This window comes from Sinocyclocheilus grahami, unplaced genomic scaffold, assembly GCF_001515645.1.
Source record: "Sinocyclocheilus grahami isolate Dianchi unplaced genomic scaffold, SAMN03320097.WGS_v1.1 scaffold269.1, whole genome shotgun sequence".
NCBI lineage: Eukaryota > Metazoa > Chordata > Actinopteri > Cypriniformes > Cyprinidae > Sinocyclocheilus > Sinocyclocheilus grahami.
The window spans coordinates 832,969-853,524 of NW_015505448.1; the positions used below are offsets into that span (position 1 = coordinate 832,969).

Sequence of the window (20,556 nt, forward strand, 5' to 3'; positions counted from 1 at the left end):
ATATATATATAGGCTATATATTAATAATTTGTAAGTAGGCATCTACTTATAGGCTACAACAAATAATGCTAACCGGACGAAAGTATTAACTCGCTGTTCAAGTGAGTCAGATTCATTCAAGAACTATTTATTCAAAAGTGTTTATTTTGCTAAAAAGAGTTGGCTCATAAAAGTAATTTGTCTGACAATTGGACACTACACTCAGGGGTTAAATTGGGATTTGTTATGTGTGTGTGTGTGGGGGGGGGGAGCTCTATGGTATCGAGCTTATATATATGTATGTGTGTGTATATATATATATATATACACACATATATATATATATATATATATATGTGTGTGTGTGTGTGTGTGTGTGTGTGTGTGTGTTTTGGTTTTTGCAAATATGATTTATTCTGAATCAATATTCTCATCAGTTTTCTATCAGCTGTGACATAAATCTGTATGTTTTTTAATATATATATATATATATATGTGTGTGTGTGTGTGTGTGTGTGTTTTGGTTTTGCAAATATGATTTAATCTGAATCAATATTCTCATCAGTTTTCTATCAGCTGTGACATAAATCTGTATTTTTTCCAAGGGCATTTTTTTTTTACCTTTACAGAGGGCATTTTCCCACTAGTCTCATTAATACTTTCATTTCAGATTCTTACATTTGATCTATAAATTCAATTATAATAATATGATTATCTATACGTTATCAAATTAAATCATTTACACTATTAAACACTCATTTACAACTGCGTTAAATAATATTATGAGATTATTTTAAATATACAAACAAGAAATGATGGTGGAAATGATACTTTTCAACGAAATTAAAACGCCAGTAGGTGCCAGTAGTGAGCGTTTAATGAGTGAGTCATTGAGTCATTCATTCAAGCGATTAGTTCAAACGGCAGATTCATCAGATGTTTATGCGTGGGCTAATGAAACTTTGACTCAACCGATTCGTTCAAAACACGGAATCAATCAGCAGTGAATCGGCTGTTTGCTGTGAGATGCGCTGTTTCTGCCTAAAATGTAAGTGACCTAATATTATTGTATTTTCTTATTGAACTGTTTATAGAACTATTAAACAGTCATAATGGTGAAAACGTTGTGTGATGTTGCCTAACTAACTGTATTTTAAATATAAAAACTTTCCATTTTGAATTTTTACCTCAGGATGCTGAGTTTCTTAGTGTTGCGCGTTTTGATTTCTCCTGGAGAGGCTGCGCGAGCATTATATACATTAGATATCCACTATTTGCCACTTACTCTAAATGTAATAAAATCAAAATAATATTTGCTTTTTGGTGTTTAAATAGTTATTTTTGGTTACTGATGTTTTAATCATGTTATTTGTCTGGCGTTAATGAAGAGTTAATGTGGAGCCCTGGAGTCTATGTGCCGGGGCAGTACCGTTTCTAGGCATAGGCAAGCTAGGCGGTGGCCTAGGGCGCCACCAGCAGGAGGGGGCGCCAATGAGCGCACGTACTGGCACTACATTTTAGCAGGGTTGTGATAAAGAGTGGCACAGCCAACCAGAAATATGATTGCCACCCCCACTGGATCCCCCAACATCATTGGGCTAGAGTACTGTCAATCTGACAATGCCTGTATGCCATTGGATCAGAGTGCTGTCAATTGTTGCCGGATTGTTGCATGCAAAGTTTGCATTTGGAGTGCTCAACAACACCATTAGATCTATGGGTTCTGTCAGTGCTTTGGCAAAGTAACATGTTTTTTTTAGCCTTGCAATAAAGCTAAGTTCAAAGACCAATTTAAAATATTGGTACAGTAAAAAAAGTGCAGTATTTGTGGCAGTCGAGAAATCCCGCTGCAAAATTGGTCCGAAAGGTGTGCTTTTTTGCACCAATGCATTGTTAAAGGATCAGTGTGGTGTGTGTAATATTCACATATAAAAATTTAACAGCCAATTAAAAAAATATTGGTATTGTAAAATTCGCTAAATCACAAGATCAATACATCCTTTATTAAACCACTTTGTTGAATTTAGCGCATCCTTACGGAAATGTTGAAATGCTGAATTAATTAATTCACTACTAACAGCACTTAATGGAAGCAGCGTCATACACATAGAGAGCAGAGCGTCACGTCATTTAAAGTGGAAGTTCACGAGTCACACCAATTTGGATTTCGCCTAGGGCAGGGGTAGGCAAGTTCGGTCCTAGAGAGCCGCAGTCCTGCAGAGTTCAGCTCCAACCCTGAAAACAAAACTCACCTGCCTATAGCCTTAGTAATCCTGAAGACATTGATTAGCTTGTTCAGGTGTGTTTGATTAGGGTTGGAGCTGAACTCTGCAGGACTGCGGCTCTCTAGGACCGAACTTGCCTACCCCTGGCCTAGGGTGTCAAAATGGCTAGAAACGCCCCTGTGCCGGGTCTCAGCCCCGGACGGCCCCAATCCAGTTTAAACCCTGACTACGCTGATCCCACTATATTTATTTGATTCACTATAAAGAACTGATTCAAATGCGTAATTTCCTCAGGAATCAAATTACTTTACACACACCATATGCTTTCGATTTACTAAAAAGTACAGACTCATAAGAGTCATTCATTCAGGAATCTATCCAACTCACTGATCTATATAATGACTTCTCTATTATAGATCAGTGATCCAACTACATTTGTTGTGCTGCATGTTTTTGATTTACTATAAATAACTGTCTCATAAGAGCCATTCATTCAGAAATCGGACTACCAGTTACTCTCTATTTTATTTTAGGCTTTTCAGCAAAATGTAAACCATTAAACAATTATACAGCAAAAAGGTAGAGTAACATAAGAAAAAATATCAGAGTATTGTTTTGGCTTGCTTTAAGAGATACTGTAATTAACAATTGTTCAAGATTACAACATATAAAACACCAGTTTTGAACTAGGTGTTTAAAACCAACATAAAAAAACACACTTGTGCCATTGGACTTGTAACTCGAAACCTTATGGTTACTGAGATATAACCCTTGTGAAAACTTTCGTGACAGCCCTGGTCTCACCTGTTTGAATGGGTGGGGAATTTTAGATTAAACCACATCCAACTGCAACCCTGCCATTTTGTTGACTTCTTTTGCTTTGTGTTTCAGTATGCTATTTCAAATATTCAAATAAATATTGTTTTACATTAGACTGGGTCTGTGGCTCTGTGCAGATGCAAGAAAATGTATTTCCGCTTATGGGCTTGATGTGTCGCCTGTATTACACCTATTTCTTAACCCACCATTATTATCTTGTCAATATCTTACCTTTCAGCTGGCTAAAGTAAGTTATTTGTCTTTCATTGGTCTTATGATATAGTATTTAGTGATCTGTGTTTTGAGTAAGGTTATACTTTTGATCATGATTTTGTGCTGTTGCGTTCATGTTGGCATAGCGTTTAGCATTTTCTTTTTGACTTAGTCTGCTTTTCTGAAGCTTTCTAGTATTTTTGCACTCTGTTCTCTTGACGTGGGGAAACCCGTTTTCCATTGGCTGTCGATTGCAGCCGTCACTAGTGTCAGTAAGTCACAATGAAGCACTTTGTTTGTTTGTGTTGATGGAATAATAATTACAAACATTAGATATTATCAGGGGGTTCTTGCTTGTTTATCTGGTGATGGACGTGCATTAGCATCCTCAATTTACCAGGCACCAGTGATGCTCAAAGCGTAATGGTAACAATACAGTGATCCCTATTTAACTATATGAGCTTTTACCAAAAATAATAAAAACTCATTCAGGGTTTAAAGTATATTGCAACAGGACATTTTATGTGGACTAGACAAACCATGTCCTTCAAATACATCAGATACTGATAGAATCTGTAGTATTTTCTAATCAAGGATTCTTATTAATTATAGTTTTGTATGTTTATAATATTCATTGGTTAATAGCTTAAAACAAGCATATCCTTTGCTTACAAATTGCCATTGGCTTAAATTACATTAGAAACAACATAGAATAGTGGACTATAGAAGCCCATTACTGCAACGGAATAAAAAAAAGAAAGGTAGTTGTGACTTTTATGTCACAGTTCTAATAAGATCAGAAGTGTAAGATAAAAGTCACAGTTACCTTTTTTATTTAATGTTTTATAAATCTCACAGTTTTGTGTTTATATTTCAAAATTCAGGCTTTTTAAAATCAGAATTGTGAATAACAGTATGCATTTTGAGTAAAAATGTTGTAAATACCCTTTTTTTATTCCTTGGCTTCCATAATGGACAGATCAATCAATCAATCAATCAATCAATCAATCAATCAATCAATCAATCAATCAATCAATCAATCAATCAATCAATCAATCAATCAATCAATCAATCAATCAATCAATCAATCAATCAATCAATCAATCAATCAATCAATCAATCAATCAATCAATCAATCAATCAATCAATCAATTATCTTGAATCATAAAAATGTAAAATTAAAATAATTGAATAAAAATTCAATTAAAATATTTTATTTGTTTACCTGCATGTCATGTGACAATTAACGTAAAATGTCAATGTGCTGTTAAATTATTGAAATATTTACTTAAAAAGGAGTTAATTGTTAAAAGGGTTCAGCTGACAAAAAGTTTGGGATTTCTTGGGTTAAAGAATTAGTCTGTCCTGTTCGAAATATACCTGCAGCCATTCCAAAATAACAAGAGAGAGTGACAGGGATTTGGGTCAGTCCATTTCAGTTCAGAAAGGGTATTTAGTTCAGGGAGTGAGTTGAGAACTTTGAGTGAAACTGTACATTACGAGGAATGTCTCTAATCTTTGATTATTTCAGCTAGCCACAGACAATGTGTTTTGTTTTCATACAGTAACATTCAGCAAACAGTGTTGACATGGGAGATCAACTCAACACAAACGAAACTGAACAGACTACAGATTTTAATGGACAGTGTTCAATAAACTGATAAGGTTGAAATGATCAAATAGCTGATTACTATTTACTCATTAGCTTGAAAGGTCAACATGTATCTTGATGGCATCCAGTGCGTGATATTCCTCATGTACTCTATAGCGCAGACTTGCTTGTGGACAGTCCATAAGGACACAACAAATCCATTATTTTGCTGCATGTTGTGCCTTTTGTTGTAAAAAAAAAAAGGTCTCAGGGAAACCATTTGTATGGCTTTTTAAGTTCAATTAATCAATTTACACAGTAAATAAATGTTTTGAGTTAATGCAGAATGATTAAGAATAAGATTTTTTCTTTTTTACAGTTATTATTTTTTTATTTTAAATAGTTCAAATGATGTGCTTGGTCTAATTTTTTCCTATAAGAAATGAACATTCTGTATTTACATGAATATTCATCATAAAATTATTTGTGAAATACCTTAAAATGTCTAACATTTATGCATTTGACAACAAAACCCCCAACAACTGTGTAAATAGAACTGGTATATGGTCTAACAATGCAGCGATATTAATTATTCATGCCCTGGTGCATGCTGGGAATGGAGCTGAACCACAAAACCTTTGATTTTTTCAGTATAAACCTAAAAAATGCCTTACTCTAACTCACCTGCTGATTTTTGCTTCATCTTAAAATGAGTATATCATGACAGAAAACACCTAAAAAGTATTATTTTTAGCAATATTTACTTGATATTAAAGCCTTTAAAACAAAGTAAAACAAAAATTATTTTACAAAAAAACAATAGGCCTGCTATTTCAGTTCTTCTACTTCAAAATTTCAAATTGATTTCAATGTGTTACTTGCTGTTTTTCTGTGATTGTTTTTGAAATTAACTAGCGTTTTATGAGTATACACAATTCTGTACCAAATTCTTTTCAGTGTTGAAAATAAGCTAGTGTCTCCTGTGAGCTTTTGTGTGTGTTGTTTATTCATGGAGGTAGTAACAAAGCTTAAAATGTTGCCTTCGCATTCCTCCTCGTTTCCCTGCACAAACACTGCAATAACATCACTCTTGGGAAACTTGTCCAGTTTAGAATATTCATGTTTTTCCAACATGCTGTGAATCAGTTCAAAGAGATCATAAAATATTGAGTGATATGAAGGACAGAGCAATGCATTTAGAGTTCGCTTACAGACCTGCATATGTGACTGATGTAAATTGTTCAACTTATATTTACATATTAAAAATGTAAAAATAAATCATATAGGTTAATGAGTGCTACATAAAGTTCTTTTTTTCATTTTTTTTTCAGGGTAAACTGGTGAAGTATTTTAGTCGGCAGCTCTCTTGCAAGTGTAAAGTGTCCTTACAGGAGCAGAATGTGGAGTTGGATGGATTCCCGCGGCTGGGACACTGGTTCCGCATTGTTAACATGAGGAAGGAGGTTATTGAGGTATGTACAATCCTGTGTGTTGTGCTCTAAACCAGCCATGCACAAACCCCACCCCACAGATGATTTCATTGACCAACTCCATCACATTCATCTATCAAGAAAAGTTCAGACTTCGTGGATTCAGTTAGAAATATCATGGATGAATTCGATTGTGACAAACTGTAATGCTGTCTATTAAGATGTGCTACCAATGCTATACTAAAGTTAGGGTTAGGGGTTAGTATTTGTTTCATTTGCTTCAGGTAATCAGCCCTGTGATTGACATTACTAAAAAAATCTTTAGAATTTTATTATTGTCTCAAACAGGGTTATTATCGTTAACTAAAACTAAAACCATGAACAAAATCATTACTTGAAATAAACATTAACCAAAATAAAATATTAAAAACATCTGGCAACATTTCAAATTTTTGTATAAAATTGAAGTATTAAAGTAACTAAAATAAAACTAAAACTTAAAGACTAACAAAATTGCAAAAACTTCAAAATTATTATGAAAACAGAAAATATAAAAACAAAAAATCTAATTCTACACAGCACTTGAAATAAAAATAAACATTAACAGAAATAAACTATAAAAAGAGAAATATTTTCAGCTTAGACTAAATAAGCTAAAACTTAATAAAAAAACTGTATAGACATATAAAAAAAACTAATACAAATTACAAAAATATAAAATTATGAAAACATTAACTAAAATTAAAATGAAAACAGAATATATAAAAATAAAGTCTAATTGAAAATATTAACAAAAACTATAATAGTATTTCAGTCAGTGATGCAAAAATAATGCTGGTTTCAGCCATAGATTGTATAAAAACATGGACGTAGGGTTCCGAAGATAGTTTTTGGAGCTCAAAAGTGGGCGGAGCCAGCCGTCGCCATCTTGGCAGCGCGTCACCGCACGTCACTCCTGGATAATCGAAGATGGGCAAAGAGGCGGGAGCTGGTTGTTGAAACCACGCCCACCTAGCTCGACGGTGGTGACAGCGGTGGCAATCCACCGGTCACTCAAGTGGCCACGTCCTTAATTATGCAGAACTTTAAGGCTTAATATAATTTAAACGGATGAGTTATAAAAAAAATTCACCCCCCTCACAGTTGTCATGAAGAGCAAAATTAGCTATATAGACCAAAATAATTTTTTGAACCAGGCTGTAAACATGTTTTTTTTCTCCTGTAAAGTTAGGGATTTTAACACGGGGAGTCTATGGGACTGACTATGGGAAAAAACAGAGAAAAACTTTGCATTCTGTTTCAAGTTCAAATGCAACCTCAGTTTCACAGAGATATTTTCAACAATCCATATGGAATCAAACAGAAAACTTAGTAGGCTACTTTGGTTCACATTCATATTTTCAACAATCCACCAAAGTTCCAAAATAAAAAAAACAAGCTTTGTGGCTAAGTTCCAATATAGTCTTTCTACCGATTTTGCAGCCAAACAATGACAAGGAAATAATAAAACTTGAAAGAAAATGGAAGAAGGTGCCTCTAAGGTAGCAGTTTCACTGATGCATGTAAACCTCAGCAGATTCAACACTCCTTGAGATACAATGTGTAGAAGGTAGTAACAAGAGACAAAAGAAACATGGAAGAAAACATTAAATATAGAATTCTTAGATCACATTAAACATGATTAAACACTTGATTATATTTGTAGATAATACAAATACCAAACAGCAAGGTTTACTAACGTTAAGTGTTTCGTGAAAGTGCGCGCGTTAATGTTTGTGGATGTTTGCGATGTTGGTGTGTGACAAAAAAGAGTGTGTGTGTTTTTGAGATATGAGTGGATTGCTGGCCGCTAATGGCAGGGGGAAGTTTTCTTGACATGAGGTTTAAGAGATGAACAACAGCAATTCACCTTGAGATCCTGCTCGCACTTGTCAGCATAAGAGACTTGCTTCGCTCTGCAGCTGGTGTCCGGAGGTGCAGCACGCACACTCAAATGATCGCCCAGCAACTCACACTCGTAGCGATCCACCCTGCCCAAACACAGCGAGGTCTCCACAATGCAGCGACAGCGTTTGACTGGATTCAGGTGACCTGCATCTATCTGCTAATTACTGCTGCGCTCTCCTGCAGCTCCATCTTAAATACACATTTCCTCACTTCCGGATAATTGATTTCTCTCCTCCGCTCGGCCATGACACATTAAAAATCCTTGTACGTTTTTTCATACTGCCACAATCTATTATCAATGTCTAGAAGGACTAAGTACCAAATGCATCTAAATCTGGCAAGCAAATAAAGCCAGTTGGTCTCTAACTTTTGGAAGTGCACAGTAATGTATGATTTAAAGCGATGATTTTAATATACTGTAAGAACAGCAATTTCTGTCATAAGCAATATTTGCAAATCAGATCAAAACAATCTAGCAGAGAAAAGAAAAGCAAGTTTTGATACGGCAAGTGAAAATATTGAATAAGAAAATATCACTAAATCTTGTCTTAAATACTGAACATTTTACTCCGCTTTATTACTAAAAACAATTACATCTGTTTATTTATGATATTAAATTTATGATATTTTTACTAACCCTACGTATTGATTTAATTACACCATATTGATTCATTGTCAGTGCTTGATTTCAAGTTGAAATTGGTAAGAGGAAATGATTAGAAAACAGGAACAATATGTTAAGAAAGCAGACAAATTACACACGTTTCAGAGTTTAGTCCTAGTTGCTACATGCTCAAATGGGATGGCAGTGAAATGTTTTACAAGCAATGTTTATGTCATTAAAAATCCTTGTACGTTTTTTCATACTGCCACAATCTATTATCAATGTCTAGAAGGACTAAGTACCAAATGCATCTAAATCTGGCAAGCAAATAAAGCCAGTTGGTCTCTAACTTTTGGAAGTGCACAGTAATGTATGATTTAAAGCGATGATTTTAATATACTGTAAGAACAGCAATTTCTGTCATAAGCAATATTTGCAAATCAGATCAAAACAATCTAGCAGAGAAAAGAAAAGCAAGTTTTGATACGGCAAGTGAAAATATTGAATAAGAAAATATCACTAAATCTTGTCTTAAATACTGAACATTTTACTCCGCTTTATTACTAAAAACAATTACATCTGTTTATTTATGATATTAAATTTATGATATTTTTACTAACCCTACGTATTGATTTAATTACACCATATTGATTCATTGTCAGTGCTTGATTTCAAGTTGAAATTGGTTAGAGGAAATGATTAGAAAACAGGAACAATATGTTAAGAAAGCAGACAGATTACACACGTTTCAGAGTTTAGTCCTAGTTGCTACATGCTCAAATGGGATGGCAGTGAAATGTTTTACAAGCAATGTTTATGCAATGAAAATAAAGGCAGAAAACAGAAGAAAGAAAATAAATACAATATATAAATATCTAGAAATTGTACACTAAAGTGAACATGTGATGTGAAATCCAGATTTAAGTGAGTGTGTGGAGAGATGTGTAATTATATGTAAATGTGTGACTGGTTTACGGTTGGCTAGTGAGAGCATGCTTTTATGTAGGATCGGGATGTTTTGTGGGAAGTAGCTGCTTCTGAGCCTCCCCATGCAGTACATCTCGAAATATTTCCCTTCTGATGGCATAAAAGGTTGTAAACATATGATCTAGAACAGCAGATACTCTGAAGGCCTTGAGGTTTTTCCTCCTGTGTCGCTGTCCTCAGTGCTGAAGTGTTGGCGCTGTCCAATGTGCTGAAGCCCCCTGCTGATGTGGAGAAGGAATTGGAACTATGTAGAACACAACACAGTTCCTCAAATAAAAATCCTATTAATTTTGTCCACAGGGGAATTAACCAATGGAATATGCTTTTGCTGAAGCCATCAGCTCACATTATTTCAACGAATTTGTTTCTCTCTATATAAAACCGACATCTTTAAGTCAATATTTTTATATTTCTCCTTTGGTTTTTTTTTCGATATGTCAGTTGCAGTGCTTCATGGGATTGTAGTTCCTTCCCTCGTTAGAGCCGTTAAGCACAGAGTCTTGTACCTTTGCCTTTTTGTCCGATTTTCAAATAATTTTCGTTACAAATCAAAGTTTGTAATATTGTGATTCACCTCATAGCCTGTTGGTTTAGTTTGTGGTTTACAACTCTTAAACAAAGACATTTGGAAAATTATCTTAGGAAAGAATGAATGTGGCGCTGTCCAATGTGCTGAAGCCCCCTGCTGATGTGGAGAAGGAATTGGAACTATGTAGAACACAACACAGTTCCTCAAATAAAAATCCTATTAATTTTGTCCACAGGGGAATTAACCAATGGAATATGCTTTTGCTGAAGCCATCAGCTCACATTATTTCAACGAATTTGTTTCTCTCTATATAAAACCGACATCTTTAAGTCAATATTTTTATATTTCTCCTTTGTTTTGTTTTCGATATGTCAGTTGCAGTGCTTCATGGGATTGTAGTTCCTTCCCTCGTTAGAGCCGTTAAGCACAGAGTCTTGTACCTTTGCCTTTTTGTCTGATTTTCAAATAATTTTCGTTACAAATCAAAGTTTGTAATATTGTGATTCACCTCATAGCCTGTTGGTTTAGTTTGTGGTTTACAACTCTTAAACAAAGACATTTGGAAAATTATCTTAGGAAAGAATGAATGGGAAAAATACTTCCTGAATGAAGACCGATGAAAAAAGTGGACAGGGACTGTTGTGCACTATTGAGACTGAAGCGAAGATTAAAGTTGTATGTTTTAGAATTAAAAGCTCAAATAATGTTATATTTTAAAGATGCTGACAGCTGAGTGTTTACATTTTCAATTTGAATGTAATAGGCATCTTGCATGGTAATTGAAGGTTGTAGTTTTGAATCTGTCACCATTGAGCAAAGCATTTGTTTTAATACGTTTATTGGTCTAATATGTCCCTGTAGCATTTATCGTAATTTACTGTGGATAACAGCATCAGTAATGTTATGTGTTGCAGACATGTTTATGTCCAAGTTAAGTCTCAAATCTTTTGTCATCAGTCCATTTCAATATTCTGTAGGTTAGTTTTATAAACCCTGTTACTTTTTTTTAAAGGAGGTATTATTTCAAATGATTTCTTTGTTCAGATCAAATCATACTTAAATGATATAAAAACAGTATTGTTTAATGTTTTACTTGAATCAAAAGGTACATTTGTTTAACATGATACATTTATTTATTATTTAATAAAATGAATAATTGATTGGTAATTTTTAACTTTAACATGTTTTTCATATTATTAATGCCCTTTGAATTTCCCATAGTAATTAAATGGGCTAATATAGTATTTGCACTGCTTGTCATTTTGATAACAACTTATATGAGTTTTGAGGAACACGTATATGAATAAATGATGTATATGTGACTAAAATAAACAATACTGTTCATAGGTTTAGGGACAGTTTAAGGATTTTTTTCATGAATTTAAAGTTGAAATTGAAATCATTTGTAACATTATGTCTTTACTGTCAATTGTGATCAACTTAATGCATCCTTGCTGAATAAAAGCATTCATTTTGTAAAAAAAAATAAAAAAATAAAAATAATAAAACACCTCTCACTGACCCTGAACTTTTGAACAGTAGTATACTACTTTTTTGGAAGTTGTATTCAAAATCCACTTGGCTCAAAAATCTTGACATACAAATGATTTCTCAAATGGGTTTTCAGTCTAGGTCAGCTTGCACATCTCAGACTTGTCTCTTTATTGTAGGAGATCTCTCCAGGTGAGCTGACTCTGGAGGCTCTGCTGGAGATGTCGGATGAGCAGGTGTGTGAGGCGCTGCAGAAGTTTGGAGCGAGTGATGAAGAATGTGCTCGGCTCAATGCCTCGCTCACATGTCTACGATCAGCCCACAAATCAGGTGAGTTCACAGCATGCAGCTAAAAATATCACCTGACTGTTCTCTGAGTCTTCATACAGTCCTGATCTATCTATCTATCTATCTATCTATCTATCTATTATCTATCTATCTATCTATCTATCTATCTATCTATCTATCTGTCTACACTTTATGGCAAAAAGTACAGAAAAGTATGAAAACACAGAATTCTCTAAAAGGTCATTGTATGGTGTAGCATTTATTGTAGATTTGTTTGTTTTTTCTCTAAAATGACTGAAATGGTTAATTAGAGGTATCCTATATTTTGGTCCCAAGTTATTGTTCTGGTGTGAAAGAAAAGCTCTATCAGAGATTGTCCAGTAGAGGGCAACACAGCGCTGTGTTTCATTATTGTGGACTGGGATGGAAAGAGACTGTTACTCACTGTCATATAATGCATCTGATTTTGCTTAATATGATGCATTTAGTTATATAGAAGTTTTTTTTGTGTGTGTGAAGGCTTTATTTTGTATTTTAGTTCATTAATCACAGATCGTGGAATGGGGAGGGAGCTTTGTGCACTTGAGTATATCTGCATAGTACATTAATCTCTTTAATGTCAAAATATCAAACAAAACCCGGTTTTCCACAGTATGTCCCACTATAAGTTGTACAGAGAGTTCCAACTCTAATTATGACTGGATGAGCCATGATCAGTTAAAATATTAACCATATTAATGAACAATATTAATGATGATTTGTTAACATGCATTCATTTGATAAAAAATAATTAAAAATATTTTTTAAAAAGAGTTTTTTTTTGTTTTAATATATTTTCAAATATAATTTATTCCTGTAATGGCAAAGCTACATTTTCAGTAGCTGTGCTTATTAACAAAAACATAAATGTCTTTACTGTTACTTTTGATGAATCAGTTTAATGAATCCGTACTAAATACAAATTGTGTAAATTGCACAGAAATGTTTTACTAATTGAATCATATGTCACCCCATGAGGCTCTGGTTTTTAAATTTATTAGTATTTGTAACATGAATGAATTCATAAATTCATTTACTTAAAATGTTTTATTTAAATAAGGCGTTTCTCCCGATGTTTTCATTGCAATGAGCTTCAGGGCTGTGTTTTATACAGTTTGATACCTCAGAGCTTGGTCGTAGTGTGTTTCCACCACTAGAGAACAGCATTGTATCACGGTCTGCAATACAGCACAGTTTGATAACAGTGTTAGGTAACATCACACTTTAAATGATCAACTAGAACCTCCTGCAGTGTTTGTCCTCTCCCTCCACAGCTGGAGCTGATTGTTACTGCTCTTACCTGAAAAAGATCTGATTAAAGGAAGTGTTTCTGCAGATGTTCAAATTTCAGTCCAATTTAAATCCTCCCCAGTGTGTGATGAAGTTAGAGCTTGAAAGCTGATAATTAAATGGTTCAATTAATGGTCTTAAAGGGCTGGAGCGTCCTGCTTTATGGACTTTTTTGCTAATCATCTTGTCCTTAATTGATGTGAACATGGTAAGCACATCTTGCAGCTTTCTCCATCCATGGAAGTTAATGATTTGCAAATGTAACGTTGCATATGATTAATGATTTGATTGATACTTATGAGCCAGATTAATAATCAACCCATAATTGACCATGAAAATGTATGATAAGTATGATAATGTGCAGTTTTAAAGTTATTATTTTTATTTATGAATTGTCTTACATTTTCTATTAAAAGTTTTTTTTTTTTTAAATCATGAAATATTTCTCAAAGACAAAAAAATGTCCTTCTGGGGAACTCAAAAATGCCTGTGTTGGCCAACAGAGGGTAGCAAAGGTCTTTCAGTCTAGTAGTACGTTGTGTAAATGTTATAATAAGATTGTGAGAAAACAAAGGAAAACTATTCTGGCATGTTCTTTAGCAACTTTACACAAGCCTTGCTTGTGCTTTTTTTAAGTGATCTTTTATTTGAGTGTTTGTTTGCATGCTTTTCTCCATCTGTTCAAATTGTGCATGTATTTTTGAAGTGATAAGACATAATGCAATTTGTTGTCATTGAATCTCGTTACCAAATCCACGGTACCCTCACATCCGCTCTTTCTTTCCTCCATTGACTCTGTATTTGCTTTGAGTAGCGTTAGTGCGGCTGCCCTGGAGTGCTTGAATTTTTGCAAACGTGGATTCCCTGCTGTGATTGTGTTCAGACACAGCACTAACCGCCGATTGCACTGTTGAAAGTGTGATCAGGCTGGATTGCTTTGTTTAAACACGGGCTTATAGAGGCTTTTAAGATGCTCGTAGCTTGTTGAGGACCCAGCATGGGCTCCTTCAGGGTCCAGCGGAGGTGCCACACAAGGACTACGGGGGATTCCAGCCATCACGAGAGCGTGGTGTATAATTTAGAATTGGCACCTCTTGTCATCTTGATTTTCTTTCTTTCTCACTCTTGCTCTCCGTCTGTCGCTCTACCCTCCTTGTTCTCATCTCTGCAGTGTCTTTATTCAGACTCTGATTAATTTAAATGAATAGTTCACAGAAAAATTAGAATTCTGTCATCATTTATTCACTCTCATGTCATTCCATATCTACTAAGGACATTGTTTCTTCTGTGATCCAAGCTGCTTTTTCCATCCAATGAAAGTGAATGGTGATCTGGGAAGTGGAGGAAGATTTTCAGTGAATAACGATTATATGTATGGATCAGACCATATATAAGGATTCAGAAGACTTATAGTACATGAGTCATATGGATTACTGTTACGATGCTTTTACAGAGCTTTCAGAGCTTGATAGCCTGAGGACACCATCCACTTCCATTATATAGATATACGCAGCTCAGATATTTGTTTAAACCTCTCTGTTACATGGAAGAAAGTTTTTTTTTTTTTTATCACTTGACGGTGTATAAATGACAACAGAATTCATAAAAAAAACATTTTGGGTGAACTATACCTGTTCTCTTAGTGTCTGCCCCTCACTAGCCTGCAGTCTTTTCTTCTTCATCTCAGTATCTTTACAAGTCCCTCTATTGAAGGCTATGAAGATAAGCGTAGAGGTCTCATAAGGACAGTTCAGAATGAGGGGAGAGAGAATGAGAGGGGTTGTGATGTCGTCGAGAGGATACTAAACTGAATTAGTGATTTTAGTGAGTTTGAGACCTCACACCTCATTGCACTCCAGAGAAAAGTAATACATTAAACAGGATTCTTATAAGCAGTGCAAGGGAATCACGCATAATCTATCTTGCTTGATTTGCAACCTAATACAATTACATTGAAACTTAGATTTATTATATATCTATATATAATTTATTATAATAAATGTTTCCTTTAATAGAAAATAATAATTGCTGCTGAAAATTCAGCTTCGCCATCACAGGAATAAATAAATAAACAAACAAATAAACACGCACACACATATATATATATACACAGTGGGGAAAAAAAGTATTTAGTCAGCCACCAATTGTGCAAGTTCTCCCACTTAAAAAGATGAGAGAGGCCTGTAATTTTCATCATAGGTATACCTCAACTATGAGAGACAAAATGAGAAAAAAAATCCAGAAAATCACATTGTAGGATTTTTAAAGAATTTATTTGCAAATTATGGTGGAAAATAAGTATTTGGTCAATAACAAAATTTCATCTCAATACTTTGTTATATACCCTTTTTTGCCCCACTGTATATATATATATATATATATATATATATATATATATGTCTCTGTCTCCTCAGCGCCATCACGAGCCCCTACTGGCAACTCCTAACCACTTGAGAGACCTCTCGAGCTGTCTTAAATAACTGGGAGAGTAAAAGTGATTCTTAGCTTTAAGAAATTTGATAACTTGCTTTTATACTTAAGTTTGAAAGTAGGAGTAAATTTAATGAATTCTCAGCACTTAAGACTAAAATGGCACTTTAAGAAGCTTGATAAATATGGGCCCTGATGTTTAAATGTTCTTGAAAAAAGTCTCTTATTCTTGCAAGTCTGCATTTATGTGATTACAAATACAGTATAAAAAGTAATGTAAAACTAAGGTATATATATTATTATAATATATTTTAAAATGTAATTAATTCTTGTGATGGCAAAGCTGAAATTCAGGTAGCCATTACTCCAGTCTTCAGTGTCACGTGATCCTTCAGAAATCATTCTAATATGCTGATATGCTAATGATGCTCAAGAAACATGTCTTATTATTATCAATGTTGAAAATAGTTCTGTTGCTTAATATTTTTGTGAAAATTTTGATGCAATTTTTTAAATCAAGATTCTTTGAGTTGAAAGTTCAATAGAACAGCATATCTTTTTTAACATTTATAATGTCTTTACTGTCACCTTTAATCAATTTGATGTGTTATATTAAAACCTTTAAAAAAATCTTACCCCAAATGTTTGAACGATTGCGTATAGTTTAATTGCATGCATGCAAAACAAAGACATGCATAGTTAAAAGGTCAACAGGTGAATCAGATACTTGATTTGCAGACTGACAGAGGGTTTGTTCATTGTCTCAGTAAAGCCTGTCCAGTTCCTCTTGGTTGAAGGCATGTTTGGTTGGAGAGACCAAAACTTGTCTTTTTGATCTGATGCATGTGTCATTTCCTTACTGTCAGTATTCTGTCCACTCTGGATGGCTGAGAGCCTTTATAATTAGCCCTGTCTTGACAGAAATATCACTGCTAAGTCATATTCATAGTCATCGTGTCATGTAGTCAGTCATATTGCATTATTATTAGAGCAGAACCTAATTAATGGCATTGGGAAATGATTAGCGCTGTGATTTATAGGCAAACTGCATGGGTGACGTGTCGTCTTGACACCTTTCTTGAGTTGTTTTGTGATATTAATGGCAGTATCTTTGACTTGTGAAAATGCCATTGCTAATCGAGATGCTAATAGAAGTATCCATGCGTCCCTTTGTAGCAGTTGTATAAGGTACAATGGTTGTGACTGCAAATGCATTGTTTCAGAAACGGTGACATGTTCTCATTAGGATTTGCTAAATCATTATCGGTCGACTCTCCTTCTTTCTTTGTGTTCTGTAGTTTGGATATTATGTCATTAGTGGTGTTATAAGGCTCATAGTTAGTATTAGGGATTTGAACAAACCTCTGACCCTACATATTCAATTTGGTCATATAACTCATCCCACACTGTCTGTGCTACAGACCTGAATTGGTGGATTTGGGTGGATTATTTTCTTAGCGCTCTAGGCAAAGATTTTGACCTGGTAGATCATGAAAAAGTCAAAAAAGTCCCATAGGTTTGCATATCATCATGCAGAATACCTTAGCAACATGTTAAGTGAATAGTTAACTCAAAAATTTAAATGAGCTGAAAATGTATTCACCCTCATCTGAGATGTAGATGAGTTTGTTTCATTATTACAACGGATTTGAAGAAATGTTGCTTTGCATCACTTGCTCACCATGTATCCTTACAAGTGAATGGGTGCCGTCAGAATGAGAGTCCAAACAGCTGATACAAACATCACAATAATCCACAAGTAATCCTTGTCCATCAATTAACACCTTGTGAAGCAAAAAGCTGCATGTTTGTAATAAACAAATTAACCATTAAGTCGTTTCAATTTATTAATTTGAAAAAGAAGCCATTTGTAACTTTATAAATGTCCATACTTTGTCCATATTCCATAATAACGCTTCCTCCAGTGAAATAGTATCCCCTGTTGTTCTTTCACATCAAAATCCACCAACATCTTTGTGTAGAACTATTTTGGACTGTTTTGCTTGTAAGTGGTGCTTGTGTATATTTCTCTCCTGATACAGGCAAGACAATATTTTCACGGGAGAAAGCAATATTATAAATAGAGGACTTTTAACTGGAAGCAACGGTTTGAAGTAAAAAAAATGACCTGATGGATTTGTTTATTGTATATACACATGTCGTGGTTTATTTAGATTACTTGTGGATTATTGTGATGTTTTTATCATCTGCTCTCATTCTGACTGCACCCATTCACTGCAGAGGATCCATTGGTAAACAATTGATGTAAGGCAAAGTTTCTCTAAATCTGTTATTAAACAAATTCATCTGCATCATTGATGGCCTGAGTGTGAGTACATTTTCAGCAATGTTTTATTTTTGGTTGAACCATCAGTCAAAACACCTTAGCAACCTTGTTGCAACTCCTATAATGCTCTAGCATGTGGCATCAAGTTTTGCACATGAGAGACATTGATTTGCAACTCATTAATGCAATGAAACTAACTTGGAAGAATGTTTGTCTCACTTACTGGGAGGCTATGGATGTCTTCAGTTGAGATTAGTTATGAGGAATGAAATCATTTGTTTCTTGCTTTAATAAGATACATTCATCATTTCAGGAGAACATACACTGAGGAATTATTGACTGCTGTAGCCACAATCTACTGCACAACAAATGGATTCATTCACACCTTTCTGTAGCAAGACAGAGGTAAATCCTGAGGTTGAAAATTGACAATAGACAAAACCACCATGGGGTGGTGAGACGAGGATGTTTAGAAAAATAAATATAACAGCTTTTTGGAGAACAAACAGTTTTTTTATCTTTGCACTCATTTCAGGGTGTTACTAGATACCAGTGGCATATCCGTATCCACTAAAATTAAAGTCGTATTTTATTTTATATTTATTACTTTTTAAAGTTTAAATTCTGTGATGTGGTCTTATATACTATGTCAGGTTTCAAACTTTCTAACCAGATATCTTTTCTACTCCTACATTTTACTTTGTATACATGTACACTACCACCCAAAAGTTTGGGGTCAGTATGATTTGTTTTTAAACTAATGAATATTTTTTTCATCAGGGATGCATTAAATTGATCAAAAGTAAATATCAAAGTAGAGACATTTATAAGATCTAAGTAAAGACATTTATAAAGTTACAAAGAACTTCTTTTTCAAATATATACGTTTTTCCCCCCCTTTTTTTCTATTCATCAGAGAATCCTGAAACTAAAAATGCATCATGATTTCCACAAAAACATTAAGCAGCAACATTGCACATTGGCGCTATGATAGGATACAGTATTTTAACATTAAAAAGAGACACAACATTTGATTTTAAGTCCAGTTATTGTCAATCTGGTTAGTGTTGTACTGTTAAGATGTGATATGCATATAGGATAATTGCTCAGGGTTGTTGTTTGTTTGTCAGGCCCTAAAAATCACACTGAAAGAAGGAGAAGGATGTAGTTAATGTGAAAATTCCTCCGGGGCTCTACAAAGTAAACTTATCAACTAGCCAAGTAGTTAGTTATTGATATCTCAATCGTGTAAGCAACTCGACATTGCAAACTTCACACATCTCCCGGCGGGTCAAGCACAGGCCATGCCTGAAACTTTGAAACTTCAAGTAGCTTGTTTGTAATCTCTCCTCTGTAATTAAAAATGCTTATTTGAGCATCTTCCAGGCCATGAGAGGACTGCGAGAAGTGTCCTTCAGCTGTGCCCACTGGACCCTTCCTTAGGAGTGGCAAACACTTATCTCCCATCATGCTCAAAGAGTGGGAGTGTGTCCCCTAGAGCGAGCGTGTCTTGTAAGGGGGTTGAGGGGTTGTTAAGGGCCCTTGGAATCATTTGTGCGTAGTGAACTGTGACCGCTAAGCCGCAGTCCAGGTAAACCACAAGAGGGAGGGTCCTGTAATGGTGTTTGTTCATGTGTGGAGTTGGTGGATTGTGGATTCCAAGCAATTACTGATTAACGATCTTTGACAGAAATGGACAATTTTTCTCTTTTTTTAGGAAGTTTTATTCGCAAACCATGACTTAGCTGTAATTTTTAGGTTTGAAGTGTGGCCTAAATATTAGTACGTTTGCCCTGACATGATGAGCTGTGGTGCCCATGAGCGTCATGCATTCAAGTTCAGCTTGTAATATTTCCTGATATTCTTTATGAATAAAATGTGGTTAAATAACAAAAAATCCCACTCTTTTTAGTAAAACTCGTTCTGCAAGGATAGACTTATGCTTTCAATTTATTTAGTTAAAATCACATTTTTAACTAAATTAAGTTGTAGCCTAAAGGTGCAGTCATATTTGTCCATTGTTCTAGCGCAAAATCTAGTAATTTCAATAGGAATCCACTCGATTTCCCAATGCAGCTTCCACAAAGGATTCACTTTTTTCATGGATTCGCTCTGCTGACCAACAGAAAGCTGTTTTGTATTGAAATTGACCTCTGTGTGGACTTTTTGTTTGCCTGAAGAATGTTTACGAAATTTCGCTAATATGGCTCTACCTCTCAGAAAAAAATTACTTTTTAATATTGCAATAATGTTTAATCTTTAATTCCTTTTGTTGCACAAAAATGTAAAAGAAGTGTTTTTATAATTAAAAGTTTCAGTCCAGAGGATTTAAAAAATTTCCATCAGAAACATATTTTTCCAGAATATTAAAGGTAGGGTAGGCGATTTTGGAGAGGCTGGCAATAGC

The 20,556-nt window shown here is 34.5% G+C and overlaps 1 protein-coding gene across 1 annotated transcript in view; it reads left to right on the top strand.

Moving 5' to 3' along the window:
* The window catches only part of LOC107599618 (kinase suppressor of Ras 2-like), a 94,573-nt gene that overhangs the window by 2,987 nt on the left and 71,030 nt on the right, over positions 1–20,556 (top strand). The window contains exons 2-3 of the mRNA XM_016291270.1: positions 6,159–6,299; positions 11,995–12,145. Coding sequence (XP_016146756.1) covers positions 6,159–6,299; positions 11,995–12,145 — 292 coding nt within the window. The remainder of the gene's footprint in view (positions 1–6,158; positions 6,300–11,994; positions 12,146–20,556) is intronic.